The 22,774-nt window shown below is 43.9% G+C and overlaps 1 protein-coding gene across 2 annotated transcripts in view; it reads right to left on the reverse strand.

Moving 5' to 3' along the window:
• plxna2 (plexin A2) overlaps nt 1–22,774 on the reverse strand; it is a 164,696-nt gene that overhangs the window by 67,389 nt on the left and 74,533 nt on the right. For both annotated transcript variants that reach the window (XM_051425086.1, XM_051425087.1), the window contains exon 5: nt 8,100–8,200. In XM_051425086.1, coding sequence (XP_051281046.1) covers nt 8,100–8,200 — 101 coding nt within the window. The remainder of the gene's footprint in view (nt 1–8,099; nt 8,201–22,774) is intronic.

A 22,774-nucleotide genomic window follows, 5' to 3' on the forward strand; every position in this document is an offset into this window, starting at 1 on the left:
ACTACGAAGCCACAGCACTAAGCACTGCACACCCAAATTATCACCTTCAATCACAGCATAACTTTGGACATGTAACTAGTGCAAATTACACAGCGTTCACTCATAAGAGATCTTAATGGTCAGACAGTGTATCAAGTACCACATGACACCCCCACAATCCGCCACATCCCTCATTAAAACTCAGCCGCCTCCTCCTTCTTATTAAAACTGTGTGCTCCCTGCAGCCTATTACACCAAAGGCTCTCTATCCTCATCCAACCCAGCAGTGTGTCTGGCTAACTGGCTGTCTGGTCACAGCAGCTCTAATTGGACTCCGATGGGTCAGCCACTGTCCATGGTGCTGATGTGCCACTACAAGCCCTGTCCATTCTCCCCTGGCTGCCGACTGTGTGTGTGTGGTGTGATCTGTGGGGTGGCAGTGTGTGTTAGGGCCCATATCATGCTTCTTAACCACATACTCTCACACATACTGACTCTAAGCTACATCTTCATCCACAGCCTCTGTGTGTAATTATGTTGTCAGAAGTTCAAGCCATTTCCAGCAGACTCACATGAACAGGCACAAGCACACCATGGTTCACATACACACACGCAGGCAGACACACACCCACACACATACAAACACTCATATGCACAGTACTCCCTTGGGATTTTAGAGAGTAGGAAAGTGCAGAATTAGTGTAGTAGTGTGAATCTCCCATTGGGAAAGCGGGGGCACTGTGGCAGGATTTGAATTTTTTATTCAAAATTATTACCTGGTACCCTTTATGATTTTGGAAACTCAATTTCTACATTTAAAATGTGACATTTTTAACGTTATTCCTGATATGAATTCTCCTAATTTTACAAGTTTGACTCTATTACAGCTGCATTTGCCAGATTTTACTCTCTCGCTCCACTCTCCGTCCATGTCTCTTCCTTCTGTCTCACTCTTTCACAAGTTGAAATTAGCACACCTTTCTTAGTCAAGGTGTTATTCCATCCGCAATTTGGCACTTCTTTTACATCCACAATGGCAGCAGAAAATGACACTTTATGTGCTTTCAGGTGTGGGCTGTGGCACAATGTTTTATGCATGTCTCCAAGCTGTATGGGTACGGATGCAAAAACCTGGGCAGTCATTAACTGACAAAAAGCCCTGCATTGATTTTCCTCAATGTGATTTTTTTTTAAACAAAATTCATTTCGGTGGGGTGAAGTAAGATGAGAGCGCAGCAAGGGGGTGGAGGATGGCTGCTGTTGCCATGGTTTCAGGAGATGGCCATTATCTCTGTGTAGTTAGAAGCTGACCCCTTGCCTCTCTCATTAGCTGAAGTGCATGCCACTGAGTGTTGACTAGAATTCTGCCTTCCTCATATTCCCCCTCGTGACCCCCTCCCCTTATCCTGCTGTCTGGCCCTGGCCTGTCACTCAGTAGTTTCGCCGATGCTTTGTGTTCTATCACTCACATTCCTGAGGGGGGGCCCTCACACGGAGAAATAAGGTGTTAAAGAAAGTGTTACGCACACTGGATTTCTTTGTTACAAAAAGAAATGCACACACACACACACACACACACACACACACACACATGAATACACACACCCACAAACATGAACACATATGTACATGCCTCCATGTATATCCACTCATTGACAACACCAATGCATGCAGTTCTTTGAGCCTGTCTCGTATAATAAGCAGCTCATAGCTATTTTCCCTCCAGTGGCTGCTGGAGGCAGTCGGCCTGGGTGTTATGCTCTCTAAGCCCTGTCCATGGTGCTGAAGTAGCTGCTCGTACTTCCATCATTACTCCTCTCTGGCATCTACAACTCCGCTGCAGGGTATGAATGCAGTCGTAAGTGGCAGCAGAATTTCATGCAGTCATGTAAGGTGAGTGGGGAAACAAAAAAACATAAACATAAAAAGCAAAGGAGAGCGAATTGTTTTCTCCTGTGGCAGTTTGTGTGGGCTGCACTGTTGAAGCTGGAACTCTCAGGTGCAAATCAAGCCTTGACACAACATATGTCATCTAAATCAGTAACCTACATCTAATGTACAGTGTAATTTGCAGTGTTGTGTGGCTGCGGAAGCGGACGAGCATGAGGGTAACAGAGGCCAAACCTCAGGGTCCGTTCCATCAGTTCTTGCTTTTTATTCTGTTGCCATAGACAGGCAATAACACTGCCGCCTCTGTTGTTCCAGGCTTCGATAGACACCCAGACATATGAATAAACACACCCATTCGCACACAATAAAACACACAGACACATACCATAGGGCACCATAGCCACAGAGAATGAATACACTCCAATGTGCATCCATATAAATGTGAACAAACACATACACATACATAATAACATATAGTCCATCACACTAAATCCTTCACACAGTTATGCACACCTCTACATACACATGCACACATCCTGCCCTTGACAGCAGAGCAGGAGAGGCAGGCGACAGGGAAAGATGTCTGTTCTTCTATCCCTCCTCCCCTTCCCTTACCACATCTAAGGACTTCAGTGAAAGTGTGAAGGCCTGTCTGATTGCAGCTCTAGCTGTGAGTACCATGTTTAAAAACAGGAGGAGAGAACAGAGGGGGAGCCATTTTAAAATCACCTTCCTTCCCTCACTAGAGACAGACCACAAAACGCCACACAGAAAGGAAAATGAGAGGAGAGGAGAGATGCTTTGGTGGCAGGTTGGGGGGTAGGGTAGGAAGATGTAGATACAGAGAGGATGAACTATGTATATATTGAATATTTGAATAAGAATAAGTGGGAACCGTTATGTTTGAGAATCCCTGGCATGATTTGATTTGGTTGAATGGAACCCTCACTGGGGGCTGAGGGCATTTCTACAGAAACACATGTTAATGTTAACATGTATGAAGACTGACTGCACTGGGACTTTGGTTCCCCAACATGAAAAGAGGAATCATTAGGTGAGCAGTGATGTGCAGGGCTGGGCTGTGCTGGGCTGCCTACACACACACTACCTCCTCCCTTCAGTGTTTTATCCTCAGACTGAGTGATTCAGGGCATTTGTTTCTTACTGCTGCATCCCTAAAGTGTGAGAATATCCATTTAAATGCAGACCACAGGAGGTAAGAAGGCAAGTGAAGGAGGAATAAAAGAAACACAGACAAAAAAAAACAGGGTTTTCAATTTCAAACCACCACACAGATGGTAAACTTCAACAGCTCAAGTTGCAGTGTGGGCTTGGGATGACATATGAGGGCGCACTTTGAGTTCATGTCAGGGGTCAAATCAACCACAGCAACTCATGGTGTGTCTCCTGTGGCGACTGATAATGTCACTGCACGACAGTGGCAACAGGACACAGAGCACAGTATGGCCACAACACACTTACTTCATCTTCACATAGATCGTGAAGGTATTGTAGTGTAAACTAGAGTCAACAGTGAATCACACTCACAGGCACATGTGCACACACACATATAGAGTTTCAAGCCAAAGTGTGTCAGTCTCTGTTTAAGATATTGAGTGAGGGTAGGGGAAAGGAGAAAGAGAGAGGAGATAAAGAGAAAAAAAGATTTACAAAGAGACCATTGCTCAGTGCTCTGCATCAAGCTATAGCTTTACTTGAGTGGGCTGAGCAGAGAGAAAAAGGGAACAAAAGGCAGAGAAAGCAGATGGAAGCGTCTCAAAAATAAAATAAGTGAGCAAGCAAGAGATACATACCCACTGGGTTTTTAGGATCATTAATTGTAATATGTAGCCTGCCCACTCATACTTTACACACTGGTACAGTATAAGCCATCGTGTAGTCAACCTGTACTAGCTCTATGTGCTAGTAATCTATGGAAATATTGATAGACCTGCATGTTCGTGATCGATATCTCATTAGGCACAATTGGGAAGATGGATGCAGCTTCCCTCTGACTGCTAACTGTGGCTGTAGCTGATGAGTCGGCCATTAGACACACAATCTGACATCTACAATGGGCTGAAGCAGCCATTTTCATTGCTAGGCTAATTGTTGTTGCCATTGGTAAATTAGAGGAGATTTTATGGTCGGATTCATTCGTAACCGCATAAACAGTCTAAAGAAGCAGTTGTAGTTATAAAAATAGGGCTTTAGCGTGTGACTTTATTTTTAGTGACAAAAGGTAAATAGTAGCACAAATTCATCCTTCTACAAAAAAATTTATTACTATTTCCTGTCTCTTAAATCCTGCGGTCACATTGAAATAAGATCACTCTATTAAAATTGGCTGTGTCCAAACCCTGACTCCTTCCTGTTGAAAGTCAGTTTGACAGCATTTAAGCTTGTAACACAGATCTGTGAAAAGTGGACAGCTGTGCCATTCAGGCTGCTGTGTGGGTTGTTACTGAAACAGATCTGAGCAGTTCAGCCACATGCAGACTGACAGTACAATACAATACAGTATCACAGTGTAGTAGTGATATGTTATTCTGCTCAGAGCAGCCCTCAAATGCTGACTCACTCTCTGCTGGGGCCTACTACACCAATAGCCCTAAGCTGTCATCCACACAACAAACTAGTGCTGATTTTGACATAGTGAAAAGAATTTCCTATGTACATATTACATAACTACAACCTATCATCATTCACTACTTCAGTCGAAATGTAATTCTTCTAATAAATAGTACTTCTTAGAGAAACTCACTCTACTGGTTAACTGCTGACCTTGGCACTGGATCACTTGTCCAGTCTCAGCCCTTGGACAGAAGTCAGACTAGCGACTAATCCTGACAAATCTCAACAGAAACTCCCGTCTTCTCCTGGAATTTCGGCGCAAGATGAGAGGATGAAGGGAGAACAGAGTGATGTGGGACATTTTGAGATGGAAAAGCCTCTTTTGGGCATGATTAGAGAGCTAATCTAACAGCGGCAAGAAGCAGGCTAAGGGATAGAGTGAGCAGCAAGAGAAAAAGCGTCACCATAGCTCCATGTTTTTGGATTGTGGTCAGACGAAGGCTGAACTACCCATTCACAGGACGGCGACTGAAGAGCGCTCGAGATGATGAGCTCCCTTTGAGCTGCAATCAAAATGCTGCTCGGTTTTGTGGGCCGATGAGTGTGCAACATCAAACACTCTCTCTCTCTCTCATTCTCTTCCCCTCATTCTTATCCCTTCTCTTTTTTTCCCCCTCTCATTCTTCATGCATTCAGTGGATGCCTAGCAGCTGCTGGTAATTAAAGGACTTTAGAGTCTCACACCACACTGAATCAGAGGAAGAAGAAAGAGAGTAAAAAGACAGGGAAGACAAAGACGCCACTCCTGGCCAGCTCACCGCCTCACTCTGCCTCCCTCACATTCTCTTCTTCTCCTCATCATCGCAAACCAAGCTAATGTCCCTCTATGTTCCCAATTAGCCACCTTAGAATGCTGCACTTCAGTGAGTATACACGCACAAACATAAAGAAAAAGGGGATGGGGGACACAGTGTTTGGAGGAGAGGAAAAGAGGATGGATATTGTGGATGGCAGCTGTAAAAGGAGGGAGGGGGGTGATCAAAGCGAGGGGTGTTTATGTGTGGCAAGCCAACCATCTCTGGAGTGTAGAAGAGCCGATTCCAGAGGGAAGAGTGTCTAAATGGGAGACAGCACAGTAGTGAGCCGCGTTGAGCTGAGAGGAGATGAACAGCATAGCTGAGATGCTAGCTTTGTGGTGAGGGGAGTGAGGGAGGTGCACTCAGACATGGGAAATGGGGGAAAGATAATTTTATAAAATCAACAATGGCTTAGGGATGGATGATGAAGAACTGGAGAAATGGAGGGAAAAGGGGGCAGAAGGAAGCAGTAGTGATCACAGCTGTGGATGGCACCACGGCTGGCAAGAAATTTAATTTTGTGTGTGTGGGATGATGGGAGCTCTTCACCAGAAGGGTGCAGCTGCTTTTCTCCAGCAGCATTTGACAGATACTTCCTTCTACTATCTGTACATCCATGCTAACTTAATCAATGTAGCAAAGCCTTCAGGTTTACAGGTATTATCTAACCGTTTCCACCAACTATGTTGCAAGTACAGTAGTTCAATAGGACTTGACGAGATTACATAATTAACTGAGCACCTGCAACTTATCACATTTCATTGCTGCTTCCCACATAAGATGGCATTTGTATTATTTTTTTATTAATTATTTTGTCTTTCTATCTATCTTTGCGTACCCTGAGGTGTTTTTATCAGACACTATGTGACAGAGAGGGAGGCTACCATCTGGATTGGACTTGGGAAATGTAGTTATGTCAACCCAAACTCTCCTGCTCTTTTCATGCCTTATTTCTTGGAGATTTTCTGGTGGAGAGGCAATGTAACTGTGAGTGGCTGTATGACATTGATGCTTTCCCTGCAGTAGATAAACCTTAATCTATTTCTGCCACTTTATTGCATCTTTTCTTTTCCATATGCCAACTTGTCCACCTCAGCCAATTCTTTATTAGATATTTTGCATTCCCCCTCTGGTAATCATATACACATTTAAAATGTACATACAACTCCATAGAAGTCCACATGAGCAGCATCAAGAAAAGCGAAATATTCTTCTTTTAACTTATTTTCCTCTCTGCAGTAACTCAGCCAGAGCTGACAGGGGTCCTGCCAGACTCACTGCAGGGTCAGGACAGAGAAAGGGGTATTAGGACCAGAGACAGGTGGTACGAGGGTCTGCTGTGTTGAGAGAACAGATGGCTGATCTGACGTGAATTGGGGTGCTGACCTTTTCTCCCCACGGTACAGTACAGCAGTCCGCACGAGTGTTTGTGCATGTACACCAAAATCAAACCAATGTGCATGCACACATGCACACACACATGCATGCAGACGCAAGCCCTTGCACACACATTTACACACCAAACAGCTGTTTCCTCCTCACAGCTGCCTCCACCATAACAGCTCCAAAACCCATTCACCTTTTAGCATCACCACCTCGTTGTGGATTTGAATGCCTACAAACCTGAATTATTCCATTCCCTACCACACCTACACAGAAGCATATGATTAACAGCCTAGCGCAGAGGCTAATGTTGTGGTAAATGATCCCTGTGTGAAGGCACGCAAACTGCAGAGAATACAGAGCTTTAGCCAGCCCCTCCCGCACCTCCGCAGGCACATGCTGAATTACCTTGTCGCTAGGCAATTATTTGTCCTGTCCCAGCTTTGGAGTGATGCAAATTACTTTAAGTGCACTTTGTCGGGGCCGCCATCACGATAATGATGATTGCGGCGGGGCTCTGACACACACAAATATTCAGCTATACCTTTAGAGAGAGGGGCTGCATTTAGGAGGGGCCGTAAGTGGGGAATTCAAGACAGCAGCTAAGAAGAAGCTCAGACTGATGAGAGTATGTGTGTGCTTAAAAAACAAAGAGACGGAGCAGACTCTCTTTCAGCTTCTTTAGTAGTGTGTTGTATTCATCTTCTGTCCTCAATATAACCTCTCCATCATTTCATCTAACTTAAGTCAGTACCACAATGAATGCCTCATAGTCAAAAAACAATAACTATACATGTTTTTCCCAGCTCTTTTCTTTTTTCTATTGTTTTTTTCCCACTTGGCTTTCTAGAAGTTTGTTCTGTTGCAGTAACGTTTCAGCTCCAGCAGGTGTCACTCATGACTTCTATGCTTATCTGTATGGCTGCTGTTGTTACAGTGGAAGGTAGATTTTCCCTAACTTGCTCAAAGAATGCCCAATAAATATAGATTGACTCCATCAGATTCACACCATGTCCATTAAACACTCAGAACAATAGATATATGACAGCTCTATGCAGAAGAACTAGTCAAATAATGAGTCTCTTTGGTCTTCTTGTCTGTCTTTTCAAATTCCAGCAAGTCCTACACAGACTGAATGGACTCATTTCCTGTTAATATCAAGTCATGTCAGAACATGGCAGCAGTCACTATGGCTGCGGCAAGTAGCCCTGAACCAGCTCTGCACCTTTAAGGCACAACTCCCCGTTTCCAGACAGACACTGTCTCCTCTCCTCAAATTCAAACTGATCTGAGATAAACACTAAGAGAAAACCTGCCTGCCTTTGAGAAGGGCAATTGAGGGCCATTTTGGGAGATGCCAGAGCCTGTATGTGAAGTATCTGTAAACTGACTGGATGATGATTGAGGGTTACTTACATATTATGCAGGACACACCAGCCGCAGTGTGGGTCTCCAGAGCTCAAACACTCTCCACAGGTCCCGTACTGCTCACAGGACTCAATGGGAACTTGGGTAACCTGAAAGCACATGAAAGGATCAGGGTCACAATGCAGCATGACACACATTACAAGATGCACAAAAAGAAGCCTCTGGGTGTGTGTGTGTGTGTGTGTGTGTGTGCGTGCGTGCGTGCGTGCGTGCGTGCGTGCGTGCGTGCGTGCGTGCGTGTGTGTGTGTGTGTTTGTGTGTGTGTAATAAAGGAATGCTCATTCAGTCACACACCAACAGATAATTGTATTTACCACATATATTAAACAACAAAAAACCCAAAACACTTAATTCATTGGTAATATTTAATATAATAATTCTATGTTACAATATGTTACACATGGTTCCTCTGAGTGTACGTATTACAATGTTACTGTTTAATGTTGACCTGATGTATGGCAAAATGTGCCTCACATGTTTGGGTGCACTGTGCCCCCTGTATGTCAGTGTGTAAGATGTCAACTGCACAGGCAACTGTTGCCTTTATCTTAAGCCAAAGAAACAGTAGTGAGCAGGTGGGATCAGTTGGCCAGAGAAAGCTGTTTCTCTGCCATCAATGGGCTCTTGTCTGTATCAGGGCATCTGTCCACCTAGGTTGAGCTTGTACAAACACACCTACACATGGAGGAACAGCGACAGATGCCTTTCTCAAGAACATGTGCAAAGTCCAACTTGATTACAAAATGTGAAATTGCCATGAAGAAGAAACAATGACAAGGCAAACTTTATTAGGAAAGTATAACTGCAGTAGAAAAAGTAAAAAAGTGAAGCTCAACTTTACAAACTTTTACAAATTAAACACTGCAGCATAATTGCAAAACCGAAAAGTAATTATTATGGGTGTGCTGTAAGTTTTAACATATGAATAAATGGAGTAAAACTGGTATTTCAAAGCCCAACTTGAAAAATGTCAACAACAAAAAAATTGTATAAGCACTTTCAGTGCAAAGCAAACACACTCCACACCCACAAATCCACACAGGGCTGCTGGACTGCAGTCATTTGAATAAAGAACAAATATCCTTACACAGCTTAAACAAATACAGGGTTGAGAATTTACATGAAAACAACACACTCAAGAACATAGGAATAAAAAATGCATCACCTCAGCTAGACTAGCTAGCTTACTACTGCGTGTGTAACAGCTGAGTTGTTGTGTGATCCACAGACTGGGCCTGTTTTAAGTTACATTACATGCACTCATCCTTCTGCTATATATATGTGTGTGTGTGTGTGTGTGTGTGTGTGTGTGTGTGTGTGTGTGTGTGTGTGTGTGTGTGTGTGTGTGTGTGTTTGTGTATGAAAATCTAGCTGTGTCTGTCTGTCTGGCAGGCAAGTTTCTGCTCAACCACATAGCCCTCGGTCTGTTTGTACAGCACAGCGGTCTTTCAAATCCGGAGGTACGTGTGTGTGTATAGTCTCTAAGTGTCCCGTGGGGCTGCCCTGCTCACACCTGCATCTCACTGTGTCAGCAGGAGTAAACGTACACACCCTGCCACACAATGCAACACAAGAAGAGCGAGGAAAAAGTGTATTTCAGTCTGACACAGATTAATTTTCAGTCCTGTCTGTCTTTCAATTTCCTGGCAATTGCCTCGTTGGATAATGACAGCAAACTCTGACAGTGTGCGCTCTGTTCAGCTCCAAACCTCAGGCTCAGATCAATGCCTAATAAGTGGCTCCTCTGCAAAATGTGGGGGAGTGAATGAAAGGTGCAAATAACACCATTTAAGTGTTTTTCGAACCCTGTGCAAATCGCCCACAACTGGGTGATATTAATTGCTGTTAGCACCATGAGCTGGAATTAACTGTCAGCTAGGAAGAGATAACAGCTGGGTGTCCATCAAAGGCTTTTCTTTTATTACAATGTATCAAATTAAAAAAAACAGCTGACAGCAAAATTTGTAACATGTGACTATGAAAAGTTGTAGTCAGCAGAACTGTCAGCTGCTGTTAAAACTCTGAGCTATATGCGTTCAAGCCGATTTTTTCCCCTTTTGTTTTGTCTTTGCTCCCCAAAAGCTCAATAACCCTCCACCTGTCTGCCTGGTCCTAAACCCTGAGGCAACAGAAAGACGGGCCCAGGGGACAAAGAAAACCATTGACACGGTGGGACGCTGACAGTCGCTGTGTTGTGTGGCAGCTCCGCCATGGACACTCCTGTTAGATTAACCCCCTGTCACCTCAACAAACTCTATTTGTATGTGTGTGTGTGTGTGTGTGTGTGTGTGTGTGTGTGTGTGTGTGTCTCGCCTAGCTTCGGGACAAACAGGTGGCATGCTGTAATGAGCTGCAGACGGGGTCACATCAGCAGCAGAAGCCGCAACTGATGACAAACAAGCCCACCAGGAGCGAGAGTTGGCTGGGGAAACAGTCAACTCAGTCTGTGTATGTAGCTCAAAGTCTCTGAATCCCTCTTCACCCAAAAAAGCCTTCAGATCCTTCCCAAAACATGTGCGCGGCTGGTGAAACTTTATAGTATAACTTTCAGAGGCCCAGATCCATGAAAGGGTTACAGTGTGGAGACAGCTGTCAGCAGGGGGAAAGTCAGAGAGTAGTGGGGGGAGCTGGGGCTGTCCCTTATGGAGCGGTGTCTAAAGACAGACAGACACAGCACGCTTCAGCTGATTCAGACTGAAACACAGGAAAAGGTAGGGGGTAATATGGAAGGAGGACAGCCAGGTAAACAGGCGAGCGAAAGCCTGAGAACTGAAAAAGCACAGAATAATGGAGAACGTGTGTTTACCTCTGTGTTGTATATATCCTATGTGTCTGTGTGTGTGTGAGTATATTGATGTTTAGATCAGCATGGGCCAGTAGTGGAGGTGAGGGGGGGCGGCGGGGTGAGGGAGGGTTGCGGGGGATCACAGCAGCTGTTGCCCAGCACACGCTACAGTCACTCAACACAGCAGGGCTGCACAATGAAGCCCCTTCTCCCACTGTGTGTGCATGAGTGTGTGTGTGTGTTTGTACGCACACATGCACAGCGCCATAACGGATGTGCAGATTGTTGTTCCTGTGTTTTCAAGAAAGACAAAGAAGCGCTGCATGTGATCTGATATTGCCTCCAACTTTCTCTGCTCTCTGTCTCTTTTTCCCAAGAACATATTCATACTCACAGCTGACCCGAGCTAGACCGAACGTTGTCAGAGAGAAGTACTGCGCTCTGGTAAATGAATGCTAATAAAATTCCCGCTTAAGATGACCTTAGCGGGGGGTTATTCAACCAGAGGGGCTATAGTGGAGTCGCATACTGGAGCAACCTGGGTGACTGACTGACAGCCGCGGGTTAAAACAACAGCTTCCTCTCTTTCAAAGGCTCATGCTGAATAGGCTTCAGCTTTCATTATTACTGCCAAGCCTTCACTAATGCAGGACTGTAGCCTCCGTTACTGAAACCTATAGCTAGGGATTTGGGCTCTAGAATTAATTCCCAATCATCATGTATCACTGGGCAATATTTTCATGCAAACATGCAAAGTTTTTATCAACCTAAATCACAAAATGAGCAGTGCTCTGAAAATATATAATAATAATAATATAATTCTTTTTTTATTGTAACCAAACATGATTTTTGTGTAATGAAGTCTTCTAAATTCAAACTGGCACCTCTTGCTGCCGTTCTGGGCCACCAACATGAGAACTTTCATTGTGTATCTGTTATAAATAATGGATATAGCTTATTTTTGTTGCAGTTGTGTCTCGAGAACAACAACTTCAACAACAACAAAAACCAGGAAGGTGACAGTATTGTCACAGAGAGCTAGAGGTGCGGGCATTGTACAATAAATATGCTGCTGCCTTTCTCAAATATAAAGAAAAGAGGCCAGAGGATAAAATTCCCACTGTACATATTTTCAATATTTATTTCTGGCCACCTGTGAATGGTAACTCCATTATAGCTCCTCTGCCCTGCTGCCTTGAGACTCAGCCATGCTCACTGCACCTCTGTGATGGATGGGGGCACAAGGGCAGGACAGGAAAAGAAAGACGGAAAAAAAGGTATATAAAGGAGGACAGAGTTGAGTGGAAACGGCCCATTGCTTTGTGTTCTGATGAGACCTAGTCTCTGCGGTGCCAGATGTGCCTCGCCATGCTGAGCGAGAAAGAAAGCAACAGAAAGAGAAAAATCCCACCGTCACCAGTAATGCAGAGGAAGCGATTTTGCAAGCTGTTGCCAAGGCAACAGGCCTGGCTCTGACCTCAGGAACACCCCCACATTCACCACCACTCCCCCCAACCTTCGAAACCTTCAGCAGTGCACGGTAAACAGCTGGCACCTCTGGGAGTTCCTGCCACCTACACCTCCTTTTAAACATGTATAGACACAAACACACACACATACACATACACAAGCACACACACACTGATGGCGCCCCTACACCCTATCCATTTTTAATGAGAGTTAGCCAGGCTACCACGTCACTGGAATGAGGCACATCGATCATGAACACAATACCCATTCCAGCAGAGAGAGAGAGGGAAAGCATGGAAGGAGTATTGTGTGTGTGTGTGTGTGTGTGTGTGTGTGTGTGTGTGTGTGTGTGTATTTGAGCGGGTCTAATGACAAAGACACAAAAGAAGAGCAAATACTTGCTGCTGAATGAATGAAAACCAATGAAATCTACATGCCCCTCAGTCTCTTAGTCCCACAGTGACCGTGCAGTCTGTGTTTCCTGTGTCCAGGCTGACTACACATGGACGGCTGAGCCATTTCCCCGACCGGCCATTCTTTAATCTGCTCTAGTAATCCCGCTGAGGCTCTTCCTAAGGACAGCGTCCACATCTCCCTTGTCTTTTTCTCGCGCTCTGCTCCTCTTTCTGGTCCTTTTTTCCTAAACTCACAAAATCCCTCTACTGTACTCTCTAAAACCCAAACAAATCCACTCCTCAGTGTTGTGGCGGAGCCATCTCATCAAGCTTGTTGACATCAACCCACAAGGAATGGCATTCTCTCATAGTAACAAAAACACTGAAAGAAAACAACACTGCATTGAAAGCAAGGGGCTATCTTATCCCTCTATTAAGACTGAAAATGAAAATATATTTATCTAGGTGTTTTTTGCAGTATGAAACTCAGGTCAGTCAGTGGTTCAACCCAATCATCAATATCCAATCCTAAGCCTGGAAGGCCCTGAGCAAAAAGGTGAGGGGTTCTGTTGAAGTGCTGTGGCTAGTCCAAGGATAATCAGGCCTCCATGCTCACACCAATTACACCCAGCTTGATTAAGGACAGAACAGGGGCTGTTGGGGGTGCACGGGTGTTGATCCCATGGATGCCTTGAGTTGACAGTGCAAAGACACCACAACAGCTGGAAGCTTTGGTGACGGCTTAAAATCCACATTCCAAGAGCAAATGTGCAAAAGTAATTAATTACAGCCACATGTGCACATAATAGCTGCCCATAAGAATCCTCCTCATCATAGACATAAAAAAACTACAACCTTTATCCCCTTGAGACGTACCGTTACTATTTGGTGCTCTGTTCCATGCTAAAAGGAATTGCTTTTAAAATGCTTGTTTTTGTTGTTTTTCTTGTTACAGATGTCAGAGGGCTCCCTCACAAGTCATTTGAGAGAAACAAGTTTTGTGTAGAAATACACAATATTGATTTTCTTCTACTGTATAACATTTATTAAAGAACTGTCTACAGCACTAATGCAGGATAGGTTCTGGATAAATGGAAGTTAGGAGGATTCAATGGGATATACAGTACCATTGTGTGTTAGTGCTTTTTCTGAAGGTCAGACGCTTTTATACTGGGTGGGTTTCAGAATAACTGATTTTAAAGTAGAGGAGATAGCATTCAGAGTAGATATTACTCATTGATTTTAAGAGGCTAAATCTGGAAGGGAGAAACGGCCGAGGCAAAATGAAATGATACAGCTTGCCTCATCTACAAATACTGCCATCTCCCATACTCCAAAATGATTTGGTGTAAAAATGGGAGCTTTTAACCTTTATTGTCACAGCCAGCTCTCTCAGTTCATCTTTTCCTTATTTATTTCTCTCTGTCTATTCACCCACTCAAAGACACACAGAGACAGGCACACATTTATTTTGTTTATTGGATTTGGCCTGAGCTCCTAGATTTGGGTCAATTGAAAAACATCAAGACACTGTACTATACTGTACTGCTGTAGCACCACAAGGCTGGGTTGAAAGATAGAATGGGGGGAGGGGATGCAGCTACACTAACTCTTTCTGAATTGATACTAGATTATGGTGGATATCTAGCTATCACAGTTTAATCAAGCAGAACTGCTGTTTCCAAATCCCCATGCCAAAGAGCATCGGTAGCCCACCAACACCCCTACCTCCACCCCATATTAGGGCTTTAACTCCCCTCAGTTCTGGGCAGGCCTGGTCCCTGGCACCTCATCAGAAGTAACAGACTGGTAGGAGACAAACTGCCAGGCTGGAGAGAAGGGGAGGAACAGGTCAGGCGTGTGCCTTCTGACCGTAGTTTGAACTCTGAAGCTGAGTGGCCATTATGTGTTAACGCTGACCCAAGAACCATAACTATGTATTTAAAGTGGTAATAATACACTGTTCTTTTCATGACATTTCTTGTGATAAAGAGACATTGTTGTGGTGTCTGTGCTGGAATTCATGTGGTCAAGAGTCTTTTTCTCTGGATACGTGTTCCTGTACGGGGCGCTCATGTGTTTGTCTGTCCAGTCCATTGACTGTATATGGTCCAGTCCTGGTGGCTCTTGCTGCTCAGGCTAAGCTCTTCTTCTGTTTATTTCAAATGATAAAGTACTGCTGGTGCCAAGGGTGAAGAACACATATGCCATTTCTGGAGGGATGTTTGTGTTACCCTCAGTCCCATGCCCCCATTATTCAATCCACTCCAAACATTTGTCCATGAAGACTCAACTATTCATCATTTACTGATCAATTTCACAATATATCAAAAATGTTTATGTTTTGGACATTTTTAGGACCTTAGAACCCAAAAAATATATATTTTTTAAATTCTTCTCTCAGCTATAGTAAGTAAGTATCCCCTTTCCCCCTTACAGTGCCCCTGTGTAAAAGCACAGATAAAAATCCCTTTTCTCATGGGCATTATGGGCACACACAATACAGAACACACACACACACACACACACACACACACACACACATCAAATACTTACACAAACATGGCATTAAATTTCAGCATGTCTCCTGGACTGATAGCCAACTGTATGGATTAAAGACAAAGCCGGGCAGAGAGCAATAAGGAAGGTGGAGGAGGGAGACTGGACTGTGTTATAATCTCTGTTTGTCTGCGTTTGTGTGTGTGTGTTTAGGTATTACAGACTCGAGGACTTAAGGGAGGAGTCACAGGGGGATGTGAGGCAGTGGAGGGAGTGCGAGCATAGAAATAATGGAGTGAGGGAATCGACCAGTGAGGAGGATGAAAAATCTAACCAGTCGATACAGCTAGGAGTGTATCAATTATGTATGGCCTCAGTCCTCTTTTTGGGCAAGAAGAGAACGGGAATAGGTTAGACCGAAAAGTGTGTGTAGTTATTTGTGTGTGTTTTGATTGTGTGTATGTGCTTCGACTGTCTTTGTATATATTGCACACCACTGTGCCGACAGGTTTAAAATGCTCCCCAAACTGTTCAATAACTTACATTAGAAAACGATGTTCATAAAAACACAAAAGCATGGCGAGACATCTGATTTTCAGATGTTATTCTTTTTGACAGAGAGACATGACTGCATTCTTCACTCCAAACAACCTTAATGGACTGGCACTCTGCCAACTAATAACCTGAGGAGAAAACTTGCATGGAAAAAACATTAATTTACTTGTGAACGACTTCACAGCTTCACTTAATAGCACAATGTCAAGCACAGCTAATGATACTGCCACAGCCTTCTACTGCTTTCCAGATCTCATGTGCACCCTCTTATAGAAGGTAAAGGTGTTAAGATGGATACTGGTGATATGATCTGAAAGTCCACAGCTCTTTCCCTGGCCCTTTCTCGCCTCTCTTTTCTACTTATCTCCCCATCTCTTCCCCTACTCTTTTCCCCCTCCTGAACCCACTCTTCTGCGCACCCGTGTTCTTTGGGGCTTCCAGTCGAGGTGGCCTCTTTGCTCAGTAATTCAGTCAGGAGGCTAAAAGGAGGAAATTACACCCATGCTGCCTGACCACTTTGAACTCACAGCCCACCCCCCTCTACCCTGCTTGCTCACTGGCAACTGGTTTAAAGGCCCACACTGACATTTAAGAGATGGAAACACGGAGCTGTGAAAGTGCCTAAGAGTATTTATACATTTGTATGTGTAAGTGTGTGCACTCATATGCAAAGACAGCTACAAAAAGTGACACACTGACATACCAGGATGGCATCGTTTAAATTGCTGAAATTAGATTTAACCTTATTTTAGTCACAATGGACTGACAATGCTTAACACTGTAGATACCTCAGTTTTGGTACTTTAATTCAGTTTAAAACAGTGCATATCTCTGCATCTTGGTACTTTATGTAGTATGTATATTATGTGGGCTCAATAAGTTCCGCAATTTACTGCAAATGTAGCCTGTGAATTGCGATTTTGTTTGTCTAATTAAGGTCTAGTGGTTTTTCTGTCAAGCTGAATTCATATCTGGATACCTGCCTCCACTCAGCCACCATCAGACATCATGAGAAACTGGGCACTAATGCTAATGGTATAGTGTGTCTGAAAAGCAGCCACTTCAAAGCTTAATATGACTCATTAACATTAGCAGTGGGTTGGAAAATCTTTAGTCACTTCTGAAATTTTTTTTGAAGTAGTGAAAGAATGGAGTTCAAGTGCGCTTAACCATCACTAGAGGGAAATTAAGGTATATAGCGGAATTCACATAAATTAGTTTGTTTCTATGAGTGATACTTAAGAGTACAGACTATATTAACAACATGTTACTTTTAGTTTCTCCTCCTCTTAACACCCGCATTCTCTTCCACTGCTGTATCTCTAGGTCAGTCCACGTCTATGGTAGTCAAGGTCACAGTGTTTGTCTACAAACCGTCTCACTTAATATTATGTTTATTTACATCTTCGCTTTTCTGTGCACATTCAATTGAGCATTTTTTGACTGATTTTCTTGTCTGTCAATCTACCTGCCTTATCCCATTTTTTTACCCATCTGTCTGGACTGCTTGTCTATGCAGCCTTCTTTTTGTTTGTCACTTCACTGTACCTCTTTGTCTTTCTGTGTATCTCTGGCCTGTCTGTCTTAGTCCAGCGTGTCTGCGTGTCCCTCAGCGGGATCCCAGACTGTCAATGCAGCCAGTAATGAGGTGTATGCTTCAGTCAGCATGTGAGGAGTTAATAAGGAAGCAGCAGAGGCCATCACACATCAACAGGCATGAGTGTGTGTGTGTGTGTGTGTGTGTGTGTGTGTGTGTGTGTGTGTGTGTGTGTGTGTGTGTGTGTGTGTGTGTGTGTGTGTGTGTGTGTGTGTGTGAGATTGGGGAGCCTCCCTGGCACACTTACGGCTGTCTGTCGACCAACGGGGGTATTGATTTGGAGGGGAAGGCAGACAGAAATGAATTCTGATCCACAGAGGGACTCCACAGTGCATGTCTGAGTGTGTAAGGTTTTTTTGTGAGCGTATGTGTGTGTGTGTGTGTGTGTGTGTGTGTGTGTGTGTGTGTGTGTGTGTGTGCATGCATGTGAGCATGTTTGTTCTCTTTGTCTCAGTGTCTCTCCCAGTGTACATGATGTACATACAAATGAAGGGTTTGGTTACACCCCACTGCTCTCAGGGCTGTTGCTTGTGCATAAGTGTAAGAGTGTGTGTGCCTAGATGAATGTTAGTCTGTGTATGAGAAGGAGAGACAGAAAGGGAGGAGGGGCATTGCTAACTAGGCTCAGGTGGTGTGGGACACTTCATGTAATCCCAAATTGGGTGTGTATGCATACATACACGTGTGTGTGTGTGTTTATGTGCGAGGGGCAGGTTTGCAAGAATCCATGCATGCATACATGCACATGTGTACTGAGGTTGTTTGCATGTGTATCACGTACAAAATACTCCTCACCTAGATTTTATTGGTGATATGTTACAGTAATAAGAGGCTACAAGTATTGCTGAGTCTGAAAGACCTCTTCAGAGCCTATAATAAAGCTTATGATTTAATTCAATTTGATTCCATAAGAAATATATAGAGACAGAGGCTATGGGCAGACACGTTCCTGCAGGGAAGAGAAAAATATTAGATTTGCCTATAAAGAAACTCTGTGGGGTGAGAAGGAGAAAGAAAGCAGTGACTGATCTCCAGTGGTGTGTCTAAAAGTGCCTGGGTGTTTTTGTTTGGCAGAAGAGGAAAAATCAACATAATGAGCCCAAACTGCCTTTGTGTCTCACTCTCTTCGTCTCTCTTCTCTCCACCCTCTGTCTCTTTCTCCCTCTCATCCCACAACTCTCAGACAGCTGCTTCTGTGCAGCCAAATTAACTGCTCCCCAGTTGCTTTTGGAAAATGTGAAATAAATAAGCGTTTTGCCTCTGAGGGATGCAGTGTTTTTGGTTCCACATATGAACTTTAAACAGCTCTGGATGCTGCCTCCATTCAGAGTGTAGGTAACACTATTTGTCCACCACAAACCTGCCGTGTCGTTTTTCCATCCAAATCCCCCACACAGCCCCATCCGTCACTCTATGGCCCTATCTATTACCACCATGTGATCCTTCTGGCTGCAAATATCCGATTTACAAGTCAGCAAGAAGAGTAATATTTCAACAGGCTGTCGGCAGACGCACTGTTTAAATCACTGGCCTTATCTAGCCTGTGCTCTTTCTAATATTTTTCCTCAAATATTGCATTAGAGATATGTTATCCATCCCTGCACATTCATCTTCGTCCTTTAGCCGAATGTGTGTCTGCATATGTACGAGCAGAAGCCATAGATAAATGTTTGTTTGTGAGTGTGTGTTCTAGCACATTTGAGGACAGCTTTCAACACCATCATAAAGAGAGACAGCAAGCATTTTCTCTAATATTTGTCTGTGCATTGCACTTGTGCATGTGAATGTTATCATTTTTTCCTTAATAAAAACACAGACCTAGCCCTACATAAACTCTATTTCCAAATCTCTACTCCCTCAACATCAAATAAAAAAGGTAGAAGGGTAAACAGAGGATCTGGGTCACGCACATCTGTAAATTATATATATTACCATTTACAGATTTCCGTGCATATAAAGCTAATTTTACTACTCGGCAAGAGTCCAAAATAGAATACCAGACTTATTTTACCATTGAAAAACACATACACACATGCACTGTACAATACTACATCCATCACTAGGGCTCAGGCTGACAGCTTTGTCAAAGTGAGCCGCAGGGGAGAGGAGAATGGCATTGTGGGATTGAGTCCTCCCATCGGACGCTGCACTGACAGGAGAGAAGAAAGGGGAAGAAGAAAAGAGAAAGGGGGGAATGAAGTGGGGAAAATCGGGGAATGTGTTGCAGAACCCCAGCAACTGGAGAGAGAGAGAGAGAGAGAGAGAGAGAGAGAGAGAGAGAGAGAGAGAGAGAGAGAGAGAGGTAAAGAGAAGAAGAAAAGGGGTGAGCTGCCATGGGTAGCCCATCAAAACCAGCAGCTCTCCTGCTGTAGCCTGTTTACTAAGATTGGCCTCGTGAAGGACAGACAAAGAGCATATTGCAGACCTGGCAGCATGACTGCATCACACGGCAAAACACACACACACACGCACACACGCACGCACACACACACACACACACACACACACACACACACACACACACACACACACACAAAAGACCTCCTGAGGCTCTGCTAGATTGCAGCAAATGAACCAAGGCTCTGGTTAGAACACACAGAGTAACAATGTACTCAGTGACAAATGCACGTAAGATACATGTGTGCTCACAAAAACACACTCACATTTATTCACCCCTTTAGAAGGCAGCTGGAGGTGTAGTGAAGTGAGCTGTCAGCCCCTCTCAAACAGGAAAGATCAGTCCATAGAGTCAGCCTGAGACCTCTAAATAAACACCTTTACCACAGCGCTGGTGACCGAGCCTGCTGCTATCCACTGATGTGTGGGCTCAGCTTCAAAACAGACTACTCTTCACTTGGTGATTGCAGCCCCATCTCAGCGCTAAGGAGGTAGGCAATCGACAGACACAAAAAGAGACAGCGAAAGCGAGAAAGGCAGTGAGACTTGCAGACATGGCCTCCCCCAATTATAGACCAAACATTGCCACTCTATTCACTTTACTCTTCGCCTGGCTCCTGACAAACCCTGTCGCGATTTCTTCAACCAGCACTCGTGTTTCTCCCTGACACTCTCTAGGCTCTAATTAGGCTTGTAAATAATTATTGCAATTAAAGCCTACAATTAGGAGGAGTGAAGCACTGCCATTAGTTTCACAATAAATGTCATGAGCATTCTGCATAGGCGCAGGGAGGAAACAGACAAATGCTGTGCCATTATAGAGGCAGACAGACAGTGCGAGTGAAAGAGACAGAAAGAGAGAAGGGGGGTTATATGAAGGCAGTTGACATACTCACAGCTCTTAATTATAGAGCTGATTATTCTGGCAGGATGGCTCCTGGACTGTTCCTTTGGCTCACATTCACAAAGTGAGTGCACATTAACACACATAAACTACACACAAATGTGAAAAAAAATACACACCTACCTACATGAAAGCTCATATATATATATATATATATAATTCAGAATATAAACTCAGCAACACAATATCAAGTAGAGGCTGAAACTGGAGCTTAATCAGAGATAAATAGCACTGTTCTTAGATAATGAGGGGCTTTAAATAAGTTCAAGGACAGGTTTGATACTCAAGTTGCTTACAGTGATGATTTTCTAAAATCTATTTAAATACATAAATACTAAATATTTGTAATTAGTTACCTTTATAAAACACTGCCTCGCTCACCCACACTTTGCTACTCACACATATATTTATCATGTGCAGAAGAATCCCTCATGCTTCAGCAATGTAGCAAAAGAGCCAGACTGTAATGTAAAAATTAGAATTTCTTTTCAGGGGCTACGTTTGTGGCAGCAACAGTCAGCCGGCTAATGGCAAGCTCTGGGAGGCTGTGTAGACAGACACAGACAGAGGTGTCAGAGAGTCTAAGGATCAGGTATCCTTTTCCTCATTATCTCATATTATGTCAGGGGGGCAGTGAGAGACTCCTGTGGGAGAGGGGAGGAGGGGTCGGAATGGGAGACAGCCATGAGTTTTATCTGGTATTGAGGGATGTGCAGACACACACATAATTTAAAGCGAGACACCAACCCGCCATAGGGTCTCTCATGTGGGTCTTGAAATCCATTCATACTGGACTTGACACTATTGAGTCTATTTCGAGACCATTTCACCTGAAGCAGATGTCATGCTACACGCTGCTTGTTTACTGACAGCTGCATGGTCTGCTAACACTGACTGCTGGTATAGTCATTGAATTCACAGCTAGTACAGTGCGTTACCATGTATTGACCTCTGCTGATATGGCGGGGGACTTGGGTGTGAAGGTGGGAGAGGGGGGAGGGAGGATGGATGGAGAAATGGGAGGTAAGAGAGGGTTTGAGCTGGGACCTGGGTGCAAAGGCTTCTATTAATTAACAGCTTGATGGGGTCTGACAGGACGTGTGCTGCTATCAAATAATGAGGTTAGGATTGGCCAATGGTTCCAGGGCACAAAACCTGATTAACACTAATCCTGGCTTAAGTCAATTAACAATGCCTGCTCAGGGACTCATGCAAATGAGGTGCCTGTGTTAGGTGGGCTAGCACAGAGGGAGCAAACAGAGCTCGGCATTCAGACATGTAAAACATTGCTAGAACATAGCCGAAAGGGGGAAGGATACTCATATCAGTCATCTCGAGAAAGAAATAACTGACTAGCAGTGGTCAAGCAGATGGATGGATGCTATAAAAACATGATTTAATGAAGGGGCGTCTCAAAATGACCTGCTGAGTGACCCCTTCGGGTTGATGAACAGACTCAGTCAACCCTTGAACTTCCCACAACCCCTGACCTTACAATGCTGAAAGACAGCACATAAATGTATAAAGTGCACATAAACCTTCCAACACATTGATTCAGGCAGGAAAGAGGGCACATACAACATGGAAAACAATAAATGCATACAATAAAGAAATATGCTTTAAAATTACAAGAAAAAACTACTACAACACTAACGGTAAAGAAAATATACACTTAAGGTAAAATAATACCAAGCAAAGGTAACATGTAGTTTTACTTCAAGACACAAGAATAGTGGAAGAACACACACACACACACACACACACACACACACATAGATAAATATACAAATACACACATACAAAGCTCAAGATTAAGGGAGCTTGACAAGTGGGTCAGGGATGAAAGTGGTTTCTTCAGAATGAAAAGCTAAATGGCATCATCAATAACATTGGATGTGTGTATTGACAGGGGAATTTATCCTAATTTGTCCAGGTGTCAATATCAAGTGAAGCTGTTACGGAAGCAGCGAAGAATCTAAGCCTAAGGTTCCAAGCTGGAGCCCCCCCACCCCTTTCCAACTGCAGAGCACCTGGGTAAGGAAGCGACCGTGCGATTGATTT

Source organism: Dicentrarchus labrax, unplaced genomic scaffold (assembly GCF_905237075.1).
Source record: "Dicentrarchus labrax unplaced genomic scaffold, dlabrax2021, whole genome shotgun sequence".
Classification (NCBI taxonomy): Eukaryota; Metazoa; Chordata; class Actinopteri; family Moronidae; genus Dicentrarchus; species Dicentrarchus labrax.